The sequence below is a fragment of the Protopterus annectens genome, chromosome 8.part0 (genome assembly GCF_019279795.1).
Source record: "Protopterus annectens isolate FY-2018-M chromosome 8.part0, PAN1.0, whole genome shotgun sequence".
NCBI classification, from domain to species: Eukaryota; Metazoa; Chordata; order Ceratodontiformes; family Protopteridae; genus Protopterus; species Protopterus annectens.
In genome coordinates this window covers 255,912,007-255,937,660 of record NC_056741.1, presented here as the reverse complement: position 1 = coordinate 255,937,660, position 25,654 = coordinate 255,912,007, and the positions used below count along the sequence as shown (strand labels likewise).

The following is a 25,654-nucleotide window of genomic DNA, read 5'->3' as shown; positions in this document are numbered from 1 at the left end:
AACACTAATTTGAACGTATGTCTCTACTAAAGTTGATGATGTTGGATGCTGTGTACTCCTTTACTATGCACAATTAAAAGTTATCTTCTTACCATAACTAGGCATCTGTGTTGTCCATGTTCATTCTTTCTCAACATATGGTTCAGATCTGATCCTTGGATCCAACTTGGCAGCTTACTTCAGACTTAGGATCCAGCGATCGAGCTCCTCCCTGTACCCATAATGCTCTGTTGTACCCCAAAGCCTCAGACTGAGTTTGATGCCCAATCCCCATAGTACAAACAGACACAGAAAATGAAGAAAGAAAGACAGGGCTCAAACCTGGAACTGTAGGTTCCAATACAGTCCAATAGGTCTCTCCAGGAGCTTTGGATGGGGGCTGGATGGGAGAGAAGTTGAGGAAGAATGAAAACGGACAACACAGATGCCTAGTTATAGTGAGAACATAACTTTTAAATCTGATGTTGTCCTTTTCATTCTTCCTCAACATATGGGACAGTCTCCAGCTATGTTGCTTTTGGGTGGCCTTCATGGAAGGATAACCCAGAACACTGCTGAACCAAAGGAGGCTCTATTTCTACAAATGATATCCAATTTGTAATTCAAAACAAAAGTATGAGGCATTTAAACCATGTAGATGCAGCACAAATGGTGTCAATAGATACTGCAGACCAAAAAGCAGGTGATGTGGCCATGGATCTGGTTGAGTGAGCCTTAGGAGGCTTGGATATTGTCATGCCTTTTTGACAGTAAATCCAGGAAATATAATCTGTTATATATTTAGCTAGAGTGACTTTGGATACTGGATAACCCAGTCTTTTTGACGAAAAGGAAACAAAAGGCTGGTCTGATTTTCGAAATAGTTTTGTTCCATGAAGATAAAAACGTGCATGTCTGTGCACATTCAGGAGGTGTAGCACATATTTTCTTTTGTTGGTAAAATTTAAAAAAAAGACTGATAAATGAATGGACTGATTAATGCTATTCTCAGATGCCACTGGAGCAGAAAAGGGACAGATGTCTTTATTCTAAGCCCAAAAAACACAATATTTTCCATTTGCTTTTCTATACCTTTTTGGTTGACTCTTTGACAAGCCAAAATAATATTGTATACAGGGGAAGAAAGCCTGGACTGTAACTAATATTGGAAGTGAAGAAATTATAAGTTATGTACTTACCATAATTAGGTATCTGTGTTGTCCATTTTCATTCTTCCTCACTTATGCGTCCGGATCAGATCCTCGGATCTGACTCAGCCACATTTATCAGACTTTAGATCCAACTCTCGAGCTCCTCCCACTACCCATAATGCCCTAATCTACTCCCTTCTGCCTCAGATCGAGTTTGCTGCTCTATTTCCCAACAACAGAAAAGAAATAGATATAGCCAGATAGAAAATACAGAGCTCAAACCCGGAACTGTAGGTTCCAAACAAAGTCCAATAGGTGCTTCCAGAAGAAAAATGGTTGGGGGATGGATGGGAGGGGAGATGACGAATAAAAATGGACAACACAGATGCCTAGTTATGGTGAGTACATGTTGTTGTCTTCTTGATTCTTCCTCATTTATGGGACAGAATCCCCAGCTACGTTGACCTTGGAGGGCCCTCATGTAAGGATATTCTGGAGTACTGCCGAACCAAAGGAGGCTCTATTTCTAGATATGATGTCCAATTTGTAATCTGAAACAAAGGTATGAATCCTGGACCATGCAGATGCTGCACAAATATCACCAATAGATGTTCCTGACCAAAAGGCAGATGAAGTAGCCATGGATCTAGTTCCATGAGCTCGGGGAGGTTTTGGTAATACCATACCCTCAAATAATACCCATGAAATACAGTCTGTAATCCATTTAGCGGGTAACTTTAGAAACAGGCTGTCCTAGGTGATTTGGAGAGAAAGATACAAAAAGCTGGTCTGACTTTCTAAACTGCTTTATCATGTGAAGGTAAAAATGTAGTTGTGTGTGAACATCAAGGAAGTGAAGCATATACTCTCCTTTACTGGAAAATTTTGTAAATAAAACTGGCAAGTGAATGGATTGGGTGATGTTATTTTCAAAAGGAACTTTAGGTGTATATATATATATATATATATATATATATATATATATATATATATATATATATATATATATATATATATATATATAGGTATATATATGTATGTATGTATATATATATATATATATATATATATATATATATATATATATATATATATATGTGTGTGTGCGTATATATATAAAATATTTATAATAATAAATAAAGAAGTAAAGAAGGGGTAGTCTGCTGGCATGTAAGTTTTTTTTGCTGAAAGGAATTCAGATACTCTTTTTGCCAAAGTTATAGCTACCGAGAAAACAGTTTTCCATAACGGAAATTTTAGATCAGACTTGTCTGATGGTTTAAAGGGTTATTGTGTTAAACCTTGAAGTACCACAGTAAGATCCCAAGGTGGTGAGGGATCCCTTATCAGAGATCTTAAAAGAAGAATGCCTTTCATAAAAGCTTAATACAACCTAGAGGAAGCCAAGGAAAAAGATTTATTCCCTGTGTGGAAATTTGAAAATGCTGCCAACTGAAGTTTAAATGTAGAGAAATTAGCCCCATCTTTAAGAAGAGTTGTCAAAAAAAGAATAGCAGAATTGGTGCAGAAAAAGGATCAGTCTCCTTATCTGATGCCCAAATACAGAAATGTTTCCATTTACTTTTATAAACTTTTTTGGTAGAATCTTTTTTGAGAAGCCAAAATAATGTCACCATGTGTTCGGCTTGAGGGCCTGAATGTTGGGGTGTTGAATCCCTGACAGGTGAGAAAGGAGATCCTGGGTAGGCTCCAGTATCCAAGATGGATAATGAAGATGAGACCGTCGATAGGAGAACCTACTTGTCGAGGCCAGAAAGGCGCAATGAGGTTCACTGAGCTCTTCAGTCTGCTTGCTTTCTGTAAGAATTTGGGAATTACGGGAAGAGGGGGGGGTAATCATAAAGGAGACCAGGGGGCCGAGCGTGAATTGGAGAATCTCTCGGTAATACTCTCTGAAAGGGATCAGAGTGAAGTATGTGCTGCACTTGTTGTTATGAGGATTGGCAAACAGGTTGCAGCAAGGTCGGCCCCAACGTCGGAAGATCATCTCCGCTACAGTGTGATTAAGAGACCACTCCTTGGGCATCAGAATGGATCTGCTTAGCTTGTCCGCTAACATGTCGGCTTTCCACAGAATGTGCATTGCAACTAGAAAATGGTCTGAAGAGATCATCCATTCCCATACTCTCATGGCCTCTGTGCAAAGGGGGCAAGATCAAGTTCATCCTTGTTTTTGGATGTACCAGACTACAGACATGTCAGTGTGAACTGCAATCGTTCTGAAAGGAAGAGCACCTTGAAAGACCTGCAACACTAACAGGACTGCTCGATGACATGCAACTTAATCTCTTGGGTGGATCATGTGCCTTGGACCGTTCTTCCCAAGAAATGCCCCCCCCCCCCAACCCAACTGAGAAGCATTCGTGGTCACTGTGGCCATATGGGCTAAAAGGACAAATCACCTGTCTAGATGGAGATCGGCAGATTGCACCCAACTGAAGCGTCTTCTCCAAACTAGGGTTAGACTGACTGGATAGGATAGGGATTGGTAAAGAATGAACCATTGTGTAGCTAGTGTCCATTGTAGAACCTGCATAAAAAAAGCATGCCAAAGGAAGTAATACAATGCCCGCTGCCACGTAACCTAATGCTTACAGTACTGATCTTGCCGGAAGAGATGACCAAGGAGAAAGTGAACTTGAGTCCTTTACACAGGGATATGATGCTGAGGTAATACCATTTGTTTTGTAGTCTCTAGAAGAGTGCCAATGAACTCCAGGCTCTGAACTATGTTTATATTCAACTTGGCATGATTTATAGTTATGCCAAAAGAGTTGCAAATCTGGAGCAAATGGTCTGTGACATGTAGAAATAGATGCCTGGAGGGGGCAGCATGGAGCCAGTCATCTAGATATGAAAAAATATGGAATCCTTTGAGTAGCAAGTGAGCTGCCATGACTGCCATGCACTTGGTAAACACCCTGGGGCTGTGGTGAGCTCCTTCTTGGTGGATGCTGCCACCACCATAGCACCTACCAGGACCTTCTTGCTCCAATGTGGTCTGTCAAAAAAGTGTGCCAAAAACTTTTCAAGTTTCTCTGGAATGGGTTAATTGGTGTCCAGCGTCTTTCATACCCGAAAGGTAACAAATTCAGCAAGTCCATCCATCAGGGTGGGGGGGGGGGGGGGGTAACCCAAGACAAAGACAGGCCAGAGCCAAATGCCTCCCTCTAGTGAGGGGGTTTTGGGAAGACCAACCACCTTTCTATTTCAGGATCTCTGAAATATCCCCAAAGCAGATATCAATGGGTGGTGAACTGGGGGAGCCCCCTCCTTCATCAAAATCGGTATCCTCCAAGACAGACGCCAAAGGGGAGTCAACGTGTCTCCTTTTAGATGTTCTCTTCCAGTGAACTTCCTCCGTGGGATGCTCAGGTGAAGTCTCAGAAGAGATGGGAAGTTCCCCTACAGCAACTGGCTGGACACTTACTGATTTTGGCTGTCCCTGTGGAATAGGTCTGTGCGACTCGCAGCAGGGAACCGATGGAGGGAAGTAAGTAGGACTGGAAAAATTAGAGGGCCATTCTCTGTGGAGAGAAAAAGCCCTTTACACCACCTCAAAGGCAGACGGTCCTGGAGAAACTTCAACCCGCCCCTTTGGAGCCGAAACTCCCAAGGAAGGCAGATTTATAACCTCCCTGGATCCAAACCATTGAGGATCAAGGCTCTGACAGGAAAGGACAGATCTGACAAAAATCGGAGCTGAGCCCATCCCCTCAGACCCAATGCCGACACTTCAGCTCCAAGACCCCTTCTGATTTGACAGCATCGGAGCAGAACTGATCAAGGAAATCATTGGAGTGGAGGAACAAGCTTTCTTCGGATCTGACACCGGACCCCTTGGACTCCGAAAATTCAGGATGGATCACAGAATAAGAAAATATAGCTGCAGAAGTTGTAGGCTTACTTATGGATCCAGTAGAGGACAGAATAAGACCAACATCTGGATCTGAACTCTGAGAAACTTTCGCATCATCCTATCCATATCTGCTTCCAACAACATCCTGATTGACGTACATAATGAAGTATAAAAGTGGCCAAGAGTGTTTCTTGGGTGTCTGAAGCATCCTCGAAGGCGGGTTAGGAGAAAATGGTTTAACAGAGTACTTGGGAGTAGTGCTCCTATACACAGAACCCTGCGTATGATCAGAGGGTATAGTAGTTGGACTAATGGTTATGATGGATGTAGAAGATTTAGGATCCAAAGTCTGAGACATAGGGTCCAAGGGCATAGGGTCTGAAATTTTTTTTGTTTTGCAGGAGGCTGTGAGAAAGACCTGGGGGACCTCGGAGAGGAGAGCTTCTTATGCTCCACAGGAGCAGATTTGTTGTATTTAGAGGGGTTTGAGCCCGTGAAGTAGAAGGCAGAAGTCCTCTTAAAATAAGTTTGTTGTGACGATCGCCTGAACTCCTAGGGTTAAACATAAAGCACATCTTACATGCAGTCTCTAGATGTTCATTCCCTAGACAATACACACACACCTTGTAGGCATCTGAATTTGGAATCTTATGTCCATAAGAAGTGCATTTTTTGAAACATATGATTTTCTCCGACATTTTTATACATACAATTTTACTTGTATTTTACTTATTTTTATCTTACCATGTAACTACAATTTTAACATCTGACTAGATCATGTGACTACACCTTGATTATATAAGCTAAGCACAATGTGTTGGCTCAGTTTCTTTACCTGATGAAGCCTTCTGCACTTGCAACTTTTTAAGTACATTGTGGATTTTAAACTTGTGGAATAAGCACTAACTACATTATGGACTTTAAACTCTTGGAATAAACAACTATTATTTTAAAAACGCAACTCTTCAAGCAAGTTGTGGATTTTGAATTTTTTAAATTAACTACTATTTATCCCTGCTCATGGTTACAGTTACATTTTTGTTTTGCTAGTTTCTCTGACATGGTGGCAGAAAAATGCCCACAGCAAGAAAACACAATTTATTGTCTATCAAACAGCAATGTAACAATACAAAGAGGAAGGACAGTAAGCCTCTCTTTTTTTAATAAAGATACCAGAAAAGAGGAAAAAGATTAGTTACCAACAATGGTAAATCAGAAGTAACCTTATAAAAATGGTAAAGGGGATACGAGAAAGTATTAAAATTACTACTGTAAAATAATGAGAGAAAAAGGGAGGAAAACCCCTAACGCTAGTGAAATAAACTAGTAGGGAGGATAGTACGACAGTTAAGAATAAATATAGTCAAGAAAAAGAAATGTAATAAAGATTTAATCACTCACGAAAACCCAATGATTGCTCGAAAGCTAAGGATAACCCTGCGTCTGTTCGCAATGTCAGCAAACGACATCTGAGGCTTTGGGGATACAACAAAGTATTATGGGTACAGGGAGGAGCTTGAGAGCGAGGTCCTATGTCTGAAATAAGCGGCAGAGTCCGATCCAAACCCATAAGTTACTGAAGAATGAAAAGAACAACATCAGATGCAGGTATTAAAGCACTGCAACCAGCTGCTATAATGTACCAGCTCTAAGATGAAAAGGATCACGTAGCCTGAAAGCTCAAACAAGCTTTGCTGTAACATATATGAAAATATTTGTTGGTTTAATAAAAGGTAGCACATCACCTCTGCAACACATCATCTTCCACAAAAACTACTAATGGTCATTGTTTCTCATTAACCATTTAAACATCTGTCTATCCCATTGTTACTTCTTTCACGTGGATGTTATCTCTGTTTTATTTTTTTTTCTTTATCAGTGATCCTCTCATCTTGCTTCAGCAACTAGAGTTTGCACTGCCAAGTACACTGATATTTTAACAGGAAAGGTCAGGATTTTCTTTATGCTTTCCAGCAGTGTATCATCAATGAAGCTACTTTGTTTGCTAGTTAAACCCTTAAATATGTTACCATTCACTAATAATTTATTTGATTTACTTATACTTTATTAACCAGGTAAGTGAAGTGGCCCAGGGACCCTTTTCAAGCATAGTCCAGGCCACAATGTCAAACACGTAAGAAATACAATTAGTACTACAAAAGGAATAAAAAAAAAAAAAAAACAATAGCGTCATTAAGGCATTTTACTGAGTCCTTATACAAAACACTGCCAAGGGGTGATAGTGAATAGGTAAAACAAACAACATTTTCAATAATGCTTAAAATACAATGCAGAAGATTTAAACTTCAATAAAGCATACATTAATAATGCTTAAATAAACAATGAAGAAGACCAACTTCATTACACAAACAGAATTACATGCACACACACTGCACAGCTCACAGCAGTGCAAGATGTTACTACAGTACAATACATTAGGAATCAGCATGTGAATGCTGCATGGTTGTACAAAACAAAGGGAAGGTTAATTATATTTGTGTCACTCTGTTGCTTAGTCTACTTTCAAACAGACTAAACGTGCATATTTTGGAATGGAACCACCAGTACAAGAAGGTACAATCGTGTTAGCTAATATCTCTATAGCACATGCTTTTACTTTCTTTGATAAACCCTGGTCCCTCAGTGAATCTTCACTTTATGTCTGGAAGGAACAATAACTAAATGAATACAGCTGGTCACAGCTTCAGCCAGTCATAACCAACAAAAATATTTTTTGCATTTGCAAGCCCTCACCAATACATACCACCTTACTCCATGGTTGCACAACCAAAGAGAAAGCAAAAAAAACTTAAAATAAATAAATAAATAAATAATGCATCACTGCCAGTGCTGTGACAGACGAGTGCTAGCTTTTTATGACTCAACAATCAGAACGCTGCAGCTCATCCACAAAGGACTGAGTTGCAACCTCACCCACTTTCAGCTTGAGCAGTGTTGGAAAAGCCAAACAGTCTTATGTCTGGTCACATACATTCCTCAATTCCAGTGTCATTTTTATTTGCAGTCTTTTCAAGAACTACAAATATTCCATCTGTAGCTCTGGGTAAATGACAACGTTACTCAACACCTGAGATTAGCTCTCATTTCCTGCAGCGAGAGAGAGCAACTTCTTATTTTCTACTAGTTAGGCTGTTTTCTTTGCATTCTAGCAGATCCCTTCTTTACTGCTTTTTCACTTACCTTTACGTAGGCTTTACATCATCAGATATGACAATATACTCAGGTCAACAGAAATGTGGAAAAATAAGTGCTGAATCTTTAATACCTGGGTGAAGACATTTGAGATTCTTGAGGAATGTGAGATTAGTCTTACTTGCTTCTTGTGTTGAGACCTTTTGGGCCACAATGGCTTCTTTTGGAAGATGACACTGTCACAGCTAATGTGCTGGACATCAAAGAAGGTACAATTTATAAATGTATGACAGTTATACTGTGCACTTAACTTTTTCTATCCAGACAGAAGCATCTCTAGTCAGATCCTAAAGTATATGGGCAATCAGGATGGCCACACTTATTTAAAAGCAGTTTGACACAATCTATTTTCCTGTGGTTTTTTTTTTTGGGGGGGGGGGGTTGCCGTTTCCCCAGTTGGCCATCAAGCTCCACTCCTGCTTGCTCTACCCGTCTAGTCATCCTCTGAAGGTGGCAACCATATGGCCCATTTGTGCTTCCTTTGGAAGAAAATCAAGAGGTAGAAGCGACCACTATCTCACATAGGGAAGTGTGTGTGTGTGTGAGGTCTTCTAGGTCCTAAATGTCCTAAGGAATGGTGTGTAATGGAGTGGTAGCTGCGCATGACTCTTCATGAGAGATATTCCCACAGTCAGCCCTGTTCATTTGAAAGATGGCCACCTCCATCAATCTCCAGTCTTTACACGGGATTCTATATAGAGTTTGCATTTCAAACATGTGATCCAAAGTGAGGCGAGTAGGCCTTCATTTTGTCACTCCTTTTTCTTACCAGACAGCTGTCCTTCACCTTGGAAAGCTAGCTGAATCCATGTTGTCCGGGACATAGTTAACGCTTGATCATCTTGAGCCAACACAGCTGGTTACATTTGTAAAGAATGTGTGCAGATGTACATTTGCCAGACAAACAATTAAGTTTGTTAAACACCACAGTTAAAGTTAAGTGATTTTATTACTAATTACGCGGTGGTGGTGCTGCGGTAGCGTTGTCGCCTCACAGTTAGACGTTGCCCGTTCGATTCTCAGTTAAAGCGTCTACTGTGTGACGACATGCGTGAATGGGCGTTCGCCGTTGAAGGTTGTGCGTTAGGCCCGGCAAGCCAGCATGTAAAACTCTACTGCCAATCATTAGCGGACCGGAGTTCCGCTGTGGCGACCCCTAACCGGGAAAAGCCGAAAGACACACACACAGCCTTAACTAAGAACTCAGAAGATGTCAGATTAAACTGATACGATTAACCACTAAATGATTTACCACTACCGATTCTGTTGCATTTAGTACTGAAGTACTAATTCATTAAAATATTGTAATTTTCATGTTTTGAAGATCTGTCAAAGCAAAGATGATGCATGGTGAATGACAGTGGGATTTGGAGAGATTTCATGAGTGTCTGAATTACAATTCAGGAAGAATGTTAGAACCCTCATCCAAACTGGAGTCCTTCAGGACAGGTGGTGTGGAACTTCAGTGAAAGAAATGGCTTCTGCTAGTGTCTCGGCTGTCGCATATTATAAACTAAGTTGTTAATTTACTCTAGTTCTTATAAAACCTCTGGAATAGAGGAAAAAGGCAGTTGTTACCTGTTACCAGAATCCATTATTTTCATATGTTTTGTTACCTACTTCCTATCCAAGTCTTTGCATAAGCATCCAATCCAGCCACTTCCTGATGGCCTTAAAATTGCAAAAGCTATATATTCAGAGGTAATATTAAGAAAAATAATGCATATGCTCTGATAGGATTTTTTTCTCTCTCTCATTCGTTTTAAAGCTTTTTGCCCCAGCTGCCTGCTGACCATCAGAAGTTTGGTAAATAATCTCATTTGTTCCCTTCTCCAGGCAAAGCTAAGTATCCAGGTAGCTACTGGAGTGGTTTGAATTTTATTTCTGTGTTCTCCCCATCTCTAACCTTGCATGCACCCAGCAAGGTACTGGGGAGGGGCATGCAACAGACTGTCAGCAGCAGACATTCCTCAACTTCTACAATGGGAGCTCACTCCTAGCACCCCCCCCCCCCCGTCATGAGCAGTACTCTCTCCAGTTTTCAACTTCGAGACTGTGCCTCCAAGTGCATACAAACTCTGCCCACCCCACAGAAGAGGTGAATGGACCACTCTCATTCACCCCCCCCCCCTCGCCCGGCTCTTCCAGTGTCATGGCTACTAATCAAACCTCAGTGACCTCCACTGCAGTCAGAGCTCTGTATCTTTTCCATAAAGCCAAATTTTACACACTGACACGGTTTCAAAAGTTAGAACTAGTTTTTCAAGCCTTTTATACCTCCAACACCCATTCAATTACAAGGTTCTACAGAACGACAACAGCACAGTGAGATGGTGAAAATAACCTCCCAGTAAAAACTAGCATTTAATATGCAATCTCTAGGTAGAAGTGTATAGCTGCAAAACAAGCAAATCAGTTTTCCTTGTAGCAGACTTTGTCCACATGGGCAGAATCTCATCCTCATGATGACACAACAGCAGTGACCCACTAATAGGAATATAAAATGACTCCAGCAAGCTACCACAGATCAAGTCACACAGTTTTTACTGTACTCTTTGTAGCTCAATATAAAATACATAAAATAATACAAACCTACCTTTTTTGAATCCCAGGGTTTAAGTAAATGCTTGCTTTCTTCCAGAAGACTCTCTTCAATGTTAGGCACTTGGAAAGGAAATCCTGGAATATAATGTAAAGTGCATTTTACTCAGACAACTATGGTCCTCAATAATGCAGCTATTTAAAGACACAATTCTGACTACTACATATGCAGTACAGAACGAAACTGATTCTTCCATACCGTGAATAAGAAATATGCCTGACTGATTTCAGACCAAGGCAATCAAAACCTACTGTACCAGCTTACTTGGACATCTGATGGAGGGGTACCTCAAGTCATCTTCAGCAGAATGTGACTTCAACTTATAATTTAAAAAATATATAATAAACATGCATAAATTAAATATATATGCATATATATATATATATATATGTGTGTGTGTGTGTGTATGTGCATATATATATATATATATATATATATATATATATATATATATATATATATGTGTGTGTGTGTGTGTACACACACACACACAAACAAACGGATTTACTTTTATATCTCGACATCCACAACACCGAATGGAACGCTGCTTTCACAAAATGAAAATAACAAATACTGAAAATCTCAAAGGGCCAATATTTCTCAGGACAAGTAAACACTTGGTTCAAGCATATCAATTAAGCAAAAAACACTGATAAAATCAAACCAAGGCAGCTCTCCGGAATCAGCAAACCTTTAATAGACCAGAGTCAACAAATAGCAGTACCAATACACTTAAACAAGTAAAAACAAAAATAGTTGCAAGCTTAAAAAACATACACGTAAATGAAAAACAACGGAATACTTAGCGCTTTCACCCGTTAGTCAAGTCGGGCATCATCAGAGTAAACCATCATAGTGCTCCTCAATTACTGAAGTAATTTCAGGTATTACTCCCGCCCTCATAAGTAACCAATCACATTGATTAAAAAACTAAATTAAAAACAATGTAACCAGTATAAACAGTATACAGTAAACATAGCCACACTGAAAAAGGCTCTCAATAACAACATTCTAAGACATACGTTCTAAATTAAGTAAATACAATAATAATAAAAAATTAAATACTTAGTTTTGTCTTATTTAAAGATCAAATAAATAATGACTTGTATTTTAGTATACTAGGCAAAGAGATGTAGTCATTAATACCTGGAGGTTTGAAGCATCTAACCTAAGTTGCCACATAGTCTCCCTCACCTCCAGTAAAATCTTGACATTACCCCCTCTGTCATTATCAGGTATTCTGTCTACAACAAAGAATATATATATTTTTTTAAATTAGAACAACTTAAACTGTGCATATATAGAGCATTGCTAGTCTTTTGATTCCTAATGTCCCTTAGGGGCTCTAAAATTCTTAACCTTAGTTTTCTTACAGTTTTCCCCACATAAAAAGTGGGGCAACTTAGATAAGCAGCGACATACACCACCCTCCTGGTGTTACAGTTACAATATCCTGGACACTTAACAGTTTTGTAAAAATTGTGAACCACCACATATGGGCCATTATTGATAAACTTGCATACACTACATGAACCACATTTACTCATCTTAGAACTCTTATAGGGTCCAGTGTTGTTGTTCTCTTTTTCCATCCGCTCTTTTAAATTCATACCCCTACTGTATGTAAATAGTGGGGAATTCCCTATTATACTTGTAGTGTCCTTATCTAGGGTGCAATGTCATGTGTCCCTAATAATTTTAGTAATGTATTCTGATCACCCATTGTAGGGTAAAATCATAGCTCATTTTGCATGGCCCATATCAGTGGATAAAGTCAAGTTGTTATCGTCATGAACCTCTTTCAATAAACCACCTTTTAAAATTGGTCTAAAAACCAAATGTCTTTTAACCTCTATCTCTTTTCTTATCTTATTCAAAACATCAATTGGGTAACATCTTTCTAAAAACATGTTGACAAGACTTGTTAATTCTAAGTGAAACTTTTCGTCTTCACTGATTAACTTTGAGAGTCTTACCATTTGACCCTTTACGACATTCCTTTTCTGAAATTGGGGGTGACAACTTTGAAAATGTAAAAAATTATTCGAAGAGGTTTCTTTACGGTAAATACTAGAATCCATTTTGATACCAACTTCAAATTCATTAGTGTATAATAAGATGTCCAAAAAATTACAGGTGTTACCGTGAACCTTGTATGTAAATTTAAGAAATGTTGTGGTGTTATTAAGTTAGTCAACAAATTTATGAACATCTTCTATTGGCCCTTTCCAAAAAATCAAAACATCATCAAGAAAGAGTAAATGCAATGCAATGTCATGCATAAATTTTGTAGGGAACACCTTCTCCATCTCCCATTGTGCCAAAACCAAGTTAGCGTATACTGGCACCCATGGCGACCCCTGTAACATGCCTGTATAGCTCTCCCTCAAAACCTATAAAGTTGTTAGACAAGCTAAGTTCCATAAGGTCTACCAACAATAAACGCTTAACTGAATAAAAACCGCTACATTTTTCCAGACATGTTTTAAACATTTCCAACCCTTGTGTCTGATTGATAACTGAAAAAAGATTGATAACGTCTATAGTCACCATTATAAAGGGCTCATCAAAGTGATTCTGTCTAATCACCTCTAGGCAATGCCATGAGTCCTTTAATATGTGCGTCAAATCTCTAGTAATATTCTTGCAATGGAAATCCACATATGAAGCCATTGCTTCAGTTTTAGAGCCCCTAGCAGACACTATAGGGCAGAAGGGTGGGTCGTTTTGGTTTTTGCGAATCTTAGGTATTCCGAATATAGAGGGGGGTCACGGATGAGTCAACTAAAAGATAGTGGTACTCATTTCCATCAATGATACACTCCATAAACCACTCATACAAAAGCCAGTCAATTTTAGTGCAAGCCATATGCATCTCGTTCCTTGAAACTCTAGTATATGTAATATTATCATTCAACAGACAGGACATTTTGTTTGAGTAGTCTGTAGACAACATGATCACCACCCCTCCTACTTTGTCTGGTTTCATTACCCTATAATTATTAGAGGATGTCAACTCTCTAAGACAAAATCGCTCCCCTACTGTCAGATTGACTGCCCAACCCTCTATTCATCCTTCTAAGTTGTAATTCGCACATGTTCTCAAAAATGTGTATACATGGATGAGCAGGGGGAATAAATGTGCTTGACCTTTTAAGCACAATTGTGTTGTCTTTCATCGGGTTAAAATTTTTATAAAAAAAACATTCCCAAATTCAGTTGTCTTATGTACATTTTTAAATTGACTAAAAGTTTTGCTATTTCATTCCTAAACATAGGCACAAAGGTGAACCCTTTCTTGAACAAAGACAGATAGTCATTAGTCAAATCCAAATTCATAAAATTTTATATACATACGCTGTCTACTTTAACAAAATTACATACAAGTCCAGAATCAAGACTCAGTGGTGAGTCTAAAGAGTCACTCATGTCCAGATCGTTGGTATTCAAAAATTCCATAACTGTAGTAAAATTACCCTCAAACACCATGTTCATCATTTGTGACTGTGGTGGTACCGTACAGGGAATGTCAACACCCACTGGTAAAGAAATAGAGGGAGGGTGTAAAGGGGGGAGGGGTACATCCTTTGACACAATATCACAATGAAAATCAAGGTTAAAGTCAGGGTTGCAGTCAATATGTAGAAACAGTAATTCAATATGCTGTAAACTAGGACAGTACCTGTCTATGGTGGTCTGCTATTGACCTGAGACCACCTCCGCTTGTTGCTGAAAAACCTCTGCACCCTCCCTGATTGTGACACGAGGAAACTGGTTGCGCTCGCGGATACGTTCCAAGCGCCTTATAAGGTGAAGGTCTAAAAAAACTTCATTCCCCTCAAAAGCATCGGTTTCTGTCAACAAACCATCCTCAAGACAATCCTCAAATTGTCTATTTGCGTTGTACGTGTCCTCTTGGAAGTTAACACCTGTATTAACATTACTGTCCAAACTGGATTTCTAATTCACTCATTTAAACTCCCTAAAGTGGGAGTAAACCTGGTTGATGGCATAGTCTCTACTATCCCTGTTTAGTTTAAAATCTTTTTTCAGTTATCCCGCAGACACAAGGGTTGGAAATGTTTAAAACATGTCTGGAAAAATTTAGCAGTTTTCATTCAGTTAAGCGTTTATTATTGGTAGACTTTATGGAACTTATCTTGTCTAACAACTTTATAGGTTTTGAGGGAGAACTATACTGGCAAGTTACAGGGGTCGACATGGGCACCAAATGTGCGCCAATATACGCTAACTTGGTTTTGGCACAATGGGAGACGGAGAAGGTGCTCCCTACAGAATTTATGCATGACATTGCATTGTATTTACGCTTTCTTGATGATGTTTTGATTTTTTGGAAAGGGCCAATAGAAGACGTTCATAAATTTGTTGACTACCTTAACACCACAACATTTCTTAAATTTACATACAAGGTTCACAGTAACACCTGTAATTTTTTGGACATCTTATTATACACTAATGAATTTGAAGTTGGTATCAAAATGGATTCTAGTATTTACCGTAAAGAAACATATTAGAATAACTTTTTACATTTTCAAAGTTGTCACCCCCAATTTCAGAAAAGGAATGTCGTAAAGGGTCAAATGGTAGGACTCTCAAGGTTAATCAGTGAAGATGAAAGGTTTCACTTAGAATTAACAAGTCTTGTCAACTTGTTTTTAGAAAGAGGTTACCCAACTGATGTTTTGAATAAGATAAGAAAAGAGATAGAGGTTAAAATACATTTGGTTTTTAGACCAATTTTAAAAGGTGGTTTATTGAAAGAGGTTCATGACGATAACAATTTGACTTTATCCACTGATATGGGCCATGCAAATCAAGCTATGATTTTACCCTACAATGGGCAATCAGAATACATTACTAAAATTATTAGGGACACATGGCATTGCACCCTAGATAAGGACACTACAAGTGTAATAGGGAATTCCCCACTATTTACATACAGTAGGGGTATGAATTTAAAAGAGCGGATGGAAAAAGAGAACAACACTGGACCCTACAAGAGTTCTAAGATGAGTAAATGTGGTTCATGTAGTGTATGCAAGTTTATCAATAATGGCCCATATGTGGTGGTTCACAATTTTTACAAAACTATTAAGTGTCCAGGATATTGTAAATGTAACACCAGGAGGGTGGTGTATGTCGCTACCTGTTTAAGTTGCCCCACTTTTTATGTGGGGAAAACTATAACAGTAAGGTTAAGAATTTTAGAGCACCTAAGGGACATTAGGAATAAAAAGACTAGCAATGCTCTGTATATGCACAGTTTAAGTTGTTCTAATTTTAAAAAAATTTTATTCTTTGTTGTAGACAGAATACCGGATAATGACAGAGGGGGTAATGTCAAGATTTTACTGGAGGTGAGGGAGATTATGTGGCAACTTAGGTTAGATGCTTCAAAACCTCCAGGTATTAATGACTACATCTCTTTGTCAAGTATACTACAATACAAGTCATTATTTATTTGATCTTTAAATAAGACAAAACTAAGTATTTAATTTTTTATTATTACTGTATTTACTTAATTTAGAACGTATGTCTTAGAATGTTGTTATTGAGAGCCTTTTTCAGTGTGGCTATGTTTACTGTATACTGTTTATACTGGTTACATTGTTTTTAATTTAGTTTTTTAATCAATGTGATTGGTTAATTATGAGGGCGGGAGTAGTACCTGAAATTACTTTAGTAATTGAGGAGCACTATGATGGTTTACTCTGATGATGCCCGACTTGACTAATGGGTGAAAGCGCTAAGTATTCCGTTGTTTTTCATTTACGTGTATGTTTTTTAAGCTCACAACTATTTTTGTTTTTACTTGTTTAAGTGTATTGGTGCTGCTATTCGTTGACGCTGGTCTATAGTATTCCTTTGTTTTTCAATTACGTGTATGTTTTTTAAGCTCGCAACTATTTTTGTTTTTACTTAAGTGTATTGGTGCTGCTATTCGTTGACCCTGGTCTATTAAAGGTTTGCCAATTCCGGAGAGCTGCCTTGGTTTGATTTTACAAGTAAACACTTGCCCAAAACTTAAAGTAACCACACTGGACTATGTAAAACCCACCTAGGTGGAGGCTCCACCCCCCCCAATTATGCATACCAACTCCAAGATCGCACTACAGTGGAGAAAAGGCCATATATATCCCCACAGTGGCAAAGTGTTAACTCACCCTGGAAAAAAATTCTTCCCTTCGGGATTTTCAGTATTTATTTTTAACTCAGGAAAATACTGCTCAGTGTTGTGGGTGTCACGATTTAAAAGTAGATCCCTACAAACATACATGCATACACACACACACACACACACATATATATATATATATATATATATATATATATATATATGCACACACACACACACGCACACATGCACACACACACACACACACACTTACATATGGATTTACTATGAAGGATCAAAATCTCAGAATATTGTCCCTCTGATCGTGGAACACCAGAGGATTGAAGTGCTGAAATATCAAACCTACAAAAAAACAAACAAACAAATAAATAAATTATGAAAACTTCTTATTTCACGTTTTTGCAAGGGGGCAAGCCCCTCTGCATCCCACACACCCACTGCTACTTAAACATACTAACTCCGAGACTGCACTACAAAGAACAGAACAGTAAAGTTACAACTCTGCATTGTACAGCGATATCCATTCACAAAGTTCGATATTTCATCACTTCAATCCTCTGGTCTTCCATGATCAGAGGTTTGATGTTCTGAAATTTAGATCCTTCAAAAAGTGTGTGTGTGCGTGTGTCTTGGGTAATAATCATTACAAACAACTGTGTGTGGCGCTTACTGTAACAGTAGATAGTCTACATTATTTTCCAGGTCTAAGTTCCTCACTGATGGGTTTTGGATAAATCCAGCTAGCACATCTGTCCCAAGCTGTTTGACCTATAAACATGTAGGCTTATTTTGCGTGAATTACCAACACTGCAACTTGGGGGACATCTTGTAAATCTAGGAGAAGACGGAGACCACAATCCAACTTGGAGTCTTGTTCACTGAACTAGATTATTCAGAGCACTCAATGCTTGAAATGTACAAACACCAACTGGCAAAAGAAGGTGTACAAATTTAATTATGCCGTAAGCTTTTATGATTATAAAGATTATTCTCCGGACCTGCCTCAAGATTACACAAACATGCCAGCAAGGAACTTAAGAGCACTATTTGAAAATGGAAAGCAGAGTACAAGCATAAGGGCTGCTATGGATAACCAAAGAAACAACATATCTTTCTTCAGGTGTGTCAGGAAATTAAGGAATAATGTTCAGAAATGCACTGAGCTCACTACAGTAATCTCACAAATTCTAAGCCTAAGGATATGCCTAAAATATTAGCAGACAAATTCAGAGCTCAGCTATCTATACTATTTCCCCTAGTATCCTGAAAATGTAGTTTCCCATGAAATCACCTTAGAACAAGTCTTAGAATTCCTGTCAAAGTCTAAAAATAATAGTTCCATACGACAAGAAAACACGCCAAGCTGCATTCTCATCAGTGACAAGTAAGCACAACCTGTGCCTCTCCTTAAACTGTTAAACCTGAGTATATTCACAGACTTTGTACCTAATGCCTGGAGAAGAGCCACAGTGATTCCCGTACACAAGGATGATCCCTCTCCTGACCCAGGTAATTACAGTCTGACCAGCTACACCAGTCCTATACTGGAAGCAATGAAATGCATTGGGGCAAAAGTCATTTATGCAGAAATATGCAACTTAACTGAACTAGACCACAATTAGTTTGGTTTTATGAAGGACAAGTTCTATTCTGAGCCAGGTATGCTTCTTTGAAAAGATTAGAAGCTATGGAGAGTGGCCACTCTTTGCACACTTCTTATCAACACAGTTAAGGCTACTGTCATTATTTCCCATGTGGGTGTTAATGAAAAATTATACAATGTAAATCTTTATGTTTTCTTCAAACAAGAAACATCAATATTAAATTATGTATGACATAGACAATCTTGCATTTATATAAATGAAAATAAACCATGTTGTGTCTTTCAGCTTTTCCCGGTTAGGGGTCACCACAGCGGAACTCCTGTCCGCTAATGATTGGCAGTAGATTTTTACGTGCCGAGTTGCCAGTCCTGACGCACAACCTTCAACGAAGGTACGCCCATTCACGCATGTTTCCACACAGAAGACGCTCTAGCTGAGAATCGAACAGGACAACATCTTACTGTGAGGAGACAACGCTACCGCAGCACCACCATCGCAGATACAAATGAAAATAAACCATACAGACACAATTTCAGCTGCAAACATTACAAACCGTGGTGACACCACTGTAGCTGCAAACATTATATATCACTTACACTCTATCCAGTCATTGCCAGTCAAACATTATATAGCTCATTCAAATCTTGCCTTCTTTTAAACCTCGTTCCTCTTCTGCATGTATTGATCTCATTACTTCCATTTTTTCCTATGTAATTTGCTCCTATCCTTTTCTAAAGATCCCATTTCCAGTTGTTTTACCTTTGTTACCATCTTCAGTACTTCTAGTAAAGCTGGTTTAGACTTTGATTTCCATTTTCTAGCAATTGCTTTTTTGATAGCCAACATAATTAGACTCAGCAAAGCCTTACTATGTCTAGGCAATTCATATTCTGTATCATAGCTCAAGAAAATAATTTCCTTAGTTACACTAATTTGCTAACTCAACATCTCAGACAGAGCAGTCTGCAGGAAATCTTTAAAGTCTGCCAACTCATTACAGTCCCGGAAAATATGTTCCCAGTTACCTCTTTCTTCCCCATCACTCCTTCAACATTTGTTGTCTACTTGAGGAAAAATTCTTTGGAGTCTACTTGGGGTATAAAAATACCTAAGTAAACACTACCAAGCAAAGATCCTAAATCCTCTACATTTTGTTGCATATCAGGGAGACACACACATAATCCCCCATTGTTTCTTTGTGAATTGCTTATTCAATCTCTCTTCCCAATCTTTTCTAACCTAATGTCCCTTTCTGGTTTTGTAGGGTATAAAACAATGTCATCCACAAATACAGCCAGCTTTTCTGTTTTTTTTTGAAAATATAATTTTTTTAAACAATCACTACAAAATTTGTAATCAGAAATGTACATACATATTTAAAAGTAAGAAAAAAAAACCCAACCTAATCTTATAAATACAGAAACAAAGAAACTGACTACAAGAATGTCCATCAGCCTTCTAATCATTCCTGTTGTTGCATCAGTTAAATTCCAAATTTTTTTTTTATTTTTGCTTGTTAAGCATTTCTTTAAATTTTGACCATACATCGAAGCAAGAAGTAATCTGTTCATTTTTGAACTGACTGTAATAACTTCTAGATGAGTTACTTTGGTTGCTAAACTTATAACTTTTTTTTAAAGGAGGGAGTAAATTCTTTTTTCCAGTTTTGTGCGATCACTTTTCTGGAGATGGTCAATACAGTCCACAATATGTTATATTTCGTTCTTTTAACACAAATGGGAATTGGGGGTATTAAAAAGAATTAATGATTTAGATAAAATAAATGCATCTCCAAAATGCCTGTAAAAAGAATTGATATTAATCCAAAAAAAATTAAGACTATAATCAAAGAACATGTACTGCCAAATCTGCTTTGAATTCTTTCTTGCATCAGTAACAAAGTTGCTTTTTCTTGTACATCAATTCAATTTTATGAGGGGTGAAGGAGGGGCTATGTAAAAACTTCCATGTAAACAAATGCCACCTAAGAGATGTAGTAGTATATTTAGACGATAACAGAAATATTGTTTTGCTTCTGCACTTGGTGGTCTGTTACTGATTTGGGTAAAATTGTTCCAATATGTATCATTACATGTTTTAGGTTCCCTCTTTAGCACTTTATACGATTTGGACAAGAGCCTATGTCCCAAGGAATTTTGTTGCAATTAAAAAAATATATATTCAATCAATTTTGGGGTATGATTCCTTAACACTGGTTGCATTGATTTAATTTCCCCTTCTATATATAGTCTACAAGATTATATATCTAACCACATGTCTTTATCCAAATAATATTTATTCCAATTTTAATTTACCAAGTGCAACTTTTCATCTTTCATTAACTGAAACTAGTATAACAGATTCTTCTCTTTAAAGGCAACCACTGTTTCTAAATTTGAAATAGGGATATTACTTTGAGTATATGCTATAGGAGACATAAGGAAAATCCATGCTTTACAAGCCATATTTCTATATACAACATTTCTAAAAGTTTTTACAACAGTCAAATTGAAGAAAGAATCACTTGTCTGGTGACTTTTCCCCATAATGTAATCCTTTAATAACCAAAATAAACGGTTGCATAAGATAATTATTAGCATATATATTACAGTTAGAATGCATAAAAAATGTTTCCTAAAAATTCTTTCCATCTAGCTGTATAATTGTTTTTGTTCCAAAGATGTACTGTTTTCATAACTTATGATAATGAATATAATTCTATGTCTGGTAGTCATATTTCTCCTACTTCCTAGTGTCTTATATGACGATTTAATGCAATTCTGGGTTTGTCAGGGAACCAAAGATATTTCAAAATTTAAGTGTTAAATTCTTTAATACAGATTTTCATAGGAGGTAATGTTAATGACTGAATAATATATAGGATTTTTGGCAAGATAATCATTTTGATGATAAAGTCTTTCTTCCATCGTAAAGACTATTTTATTCCATTTGTCCATTAGATTATCTTATTTATACAATTAGTATAATTATAACTTACTATATATTTAATATTATCCATTATGGTTATTCCCAAATAATTAATTTTCTTTTATTTAACAATATACTTAAGAAACTTATTTGGGTTTTTATTCTTATTTATGTTTATCGCTAAAATTTTTGTTTTATCATTAAATGTTAAACCAGATTTTCTTTGAACTAGTTCCATTGCTAAAAAAGTTGCAGAGATATATTTATCACTCAATGTCAGTAAGATGTCATCTACAAACAACTGAATTTTAGAACTAGAATTCTCTTATTTTAATACCTTTTCCATCTGTATTTGAACTAATAAAATTAGCAAAAGGTTCCGTAACTAGGGTAAAAAAAAGAGATGAAAGAGGACATCCTTGTTTAGTTCCTTTTAATACTTGCATAGAATCAGATGTACCTGTTTTGACATATGCAAAGTAATCTGTATAAAGAAGCTTAAGAAGATGTGCAAACTTAAAAAAAAACAAAGAAAACAAACTTGTATTCTTCTAGAACTAGTAAAAGACATTTCCAGCTGACTGAGTCAAAAGCACTATTTACATCAAGACTCATTAATGTAATGTTCTCATTTGTATAGTTTATTTTAATTATTCTTTTAATATTATCATAGGCGCTTCTCTTTAAAATAAACCCAGTTTGATCATCATCAATCATAGAAGGTAGAATGTGTTTTAAGTCTATTAGCATGAACTGCCATGAATAGTTTATAATCTACATTTAGAAGTGAAATAGGCCTGTATGAAGAGCATTAAGTATGATCCTTGCCAGTTTTAACATTGGAGAGATAAGGAAAAACTTTAGTTAAAAGTCCTTAACTATAGAAAAAAACTTATGTAATATGTGTAGGGCTTCTTTAGGTAACTGATTGTAAAGTTCAGATATAATTCAATCATTGCCTGGTGCTTTATTATACTTCAATTTAGAAATTTGGGATTGAAGTTCAGACATAGAAATTGGTTTATCAATTAATTTCATTTGGTCATTTGATATTTATTATACAAAAATTATATAAAAACTAGACTGTTTTGATTGTTTCCTCTAGAACTATTAATATATATTGATTAATTTCACTGCAATAATCTCTCAATTCCTTTAGAATATTTGCTATTTCAGTTACTTTTCTATGTGAACAGATTTCTTTTATGTGACTAGATTTACGAAGTAATTTTGTTTTGGTGGCTAGGTTGCGCACAGACTTTGGGTTGATAGAAAAGTTAATTATCTTAAACTTCTCAAGACTGATTTTGGTTTTATGATTTAAAATTTCCAAGTATTTGTCATTTAGATTATTGATCTCTTCTATGTTATTTTTGTTCTTCTGTTTTTCTAACTTCAACTTATCAAATTTTCCCTGCATTTCTTGCAATTCTTTGTCCCATTGCTTTTTTTTATTTGATAGCCAATTATTGATTCTACCAAACAGATAAGCTTTTAGAGTGTACCATATATAGATTTCTGAAGTATCCACTGTATTGTTAAAGACATTTCCTCCTTTATAAAAATTAAGAAAATAGTCTTTAAATTCTTATAAACCTGTTATATATGCTGATATTCTTCTTACTTTAATATTATTACAGTTACACTGAAGTGACTCCATTATGATCTGAAAATGGGCAAGTTACAGTCTTAACTTCACCTAGCTTGTCTACTAGTTCATTAGAGATATAAACTGTCTATTCTGGATTGTGTTCCATGCCTATGAGAATAATGCATAAATATTAATGAATCTAGCTCTGAAAATTCTTTTATATCTCTAAGAAGAAATAAAGTAAATTTCATTAACTTTTTTTGAGATGACTGAATTTTCCTTTTACTATTTGTTTTATGATCACTTGGTGATATTACAAACTTAGTCTCCAGTACACATTAATTAGAAGTTATGTACCTACCATAACGTTCCATGTTAGTTGTCTTCTCTCGCCTTCTTTCTTGCTGGATGGGTTCGGAGCCGATCCTCGGCTCCGACTCGGCACTTGCTTTAGCTCGAGAACTCCTTTTACCAGCTCGAGGCAACCCTATATCCCATGATGCAAGGCGGAACTACCTCAGATCTCGTTTGGCAGCTAACTTACCCTGCTAAAGGTTATCCTAACCAAATTAGGAACAAAGTTTCCTAAAAGAAGTCCTCATAACAAAGATCCAGAGGAAACAAACTATTAGGAACTCTTCAAGATCTGTCCAGGCCAGGGGGAAGGAGGGAGGGACGCAAGAAAGAAGGCGAGAAGACAACTAACATGGAACGTTATGGTAGGTACATAACTTCTAAATGTTAAGTTGTCAATCTCGCCTTCATTCTTGCTGGATGGGACCGCGTCCCTAGCACCTGAATCCCGGGTGGCTCAACGGAACAGACTCTTGAGAACTGTGGAACCAAAACTGGCCCTATCTCTGGAGGCCAAGTCCAACTTGTAATGAGAGACAAAGGTATGGGGCGTAGCCCAAGTAGCTGCTGCACAAATGGTATCAATGGGTAGTCTATCCTGAAAAGCTGCAGAAGTGGATAGACTCCTGGTGGAGTGTGCTTTTGGCTTAGAAGATAGTTGTTTGCCTCTGAGAGGGTACACATAGGAAATGGTGGAAGTCAACCATCTGGATAAGGTCACTTTAGAAACTGGAAGACCTAACCTGTTTTCTGCATAAGAGACAAACAATTGGTCCGATTTTCTAATTTGTTTAGTCCTATGCAAGTAGTACCTGAGCTGACGATGGACATCCAAAAAATGCAATTTCTGTTCAGCTCTGTCGGAATAGTTAGGGAAAAGACTGGTAGATCTATAGATTGGTTAATATTGGTTTGAGATACAACCTTGGGGAGAAAGGAAGGGTTAGTTCTTAACGATACCCTGTCCTTATGAAAAACCAAATAAGGTGAACGAATACAGAGAGCTTGAATCTCGGAAACCCTTCTTGCAGAAGTGACAGCCAGTAAAAATATAGTCTTCCACATCAATAACTTCAAAGAACATGAAGCAGACGGTTCGAAGGGAGGTAGTATCAAGGATGCCAACATTAAGTTTAGATCCCATTGCGGAGGAGGATGCTTTATAGGTGGCTTTAGGAGAAAAACTCCTCTCAAAAAGGCCTTGCATAATCTATGAGACATGATGTTATTGTCATGCAAGCCAACATGATACTTGGAAATAGCAGCCAGTTGTACTTTGACTGTAGATGACGAGGATCCCGAATGAAAAACCTCCGCTAGGAAATCTAAAACAGAATGTACGGGAGCAGTAAAAGGATCAATATTTCTGGAGTTTGCCCAAATCGAAAATCGTCGCCACTTGCTAGCATAAATAGTCCTAGTGGACGACTTCAAAGAAGACACTATAATGTCTCTGACTGAGTCAGAAATCATTGGTAGCCTGGCTAGGGAAGGAAGTGGAGCAACCAAGCAGTGAGGTTGAGAGAATGAATGGCCCGGTGCTGCTGACCCGACTGATGGATCAAAAGATCCGGAACTGGGTCCAGATGCCAGGGCTGCACCAGAAGGTGACGATGCAGAGACGGAAACCAAACTTGTCGAGGCCAAAAAGGAGCAATGAGGATCAATTTGGCTCTCAAAACGGTGGCTTTCTGAATGACTTGTGGAATCAATGGAAAGGGAGGAAAGGCATAAAGAAGTCCCCGAGGCCAATCCTGGGTTAGAGAGTCTCTCAGGGGTTGGCCTGGAAGGAAATAGAGTGAAATAGTCTGGGCACTTGTTGTTTTGAGGGTAGCGAAAAGATCGCAACAAGGAGTGCCCCACTTCAGAAAAATCTGATCCACTACAGATTGATTGAGAGACCACTCGTGAGGCATCAGAATAGATCTGCTTAGCCTGTCCGCCAATAGGTTGGACCTGCCGGGATGTGCATTGCTATCAGAAACCGCTGAGAAGAGATCGCCCATTGCCAAAGTCTGAGAGCTTCGACATAAGGGATAGGACCTGGTTCCGCCCTGTTTGTTGATGTACCAGACCACGGACATGTTGTCCGTCTGTACTGCAATAGTCCCCGTGGGAAGAAAGTCGTCGAGGGCTTGCAACGTTAAAAGCACTGCTCTCATCTCCAGGACATTTATGTGCAGATGGTATTCTAT

The 25,654-nt window shown here is 37.8% G+C and overlaps 1 protein-coding gene across 1 annotated transcript in view; it reads right to left on the bottom strand.

The window, feature by feature from the left end:
- The window catches only part of CRTC2 (CREB regulated transcription coactivator 2), a 2,800,764-nt gene that overhangs the window by 1,056,570 nt on the left and 1,718,540 nt on the right, over positions 1–25,654 (bottom strand). The window contains exon 7 of the mRNA XM_044079735.1: positions 10,820–10,902. Coding sequence (XP_043935670.1) covers positions 10,820–10,902 — 83 coding nt within the window. The remainder of the gene's footprint in view (positions 1–10,819; positions 10,903–25,654) is intronic.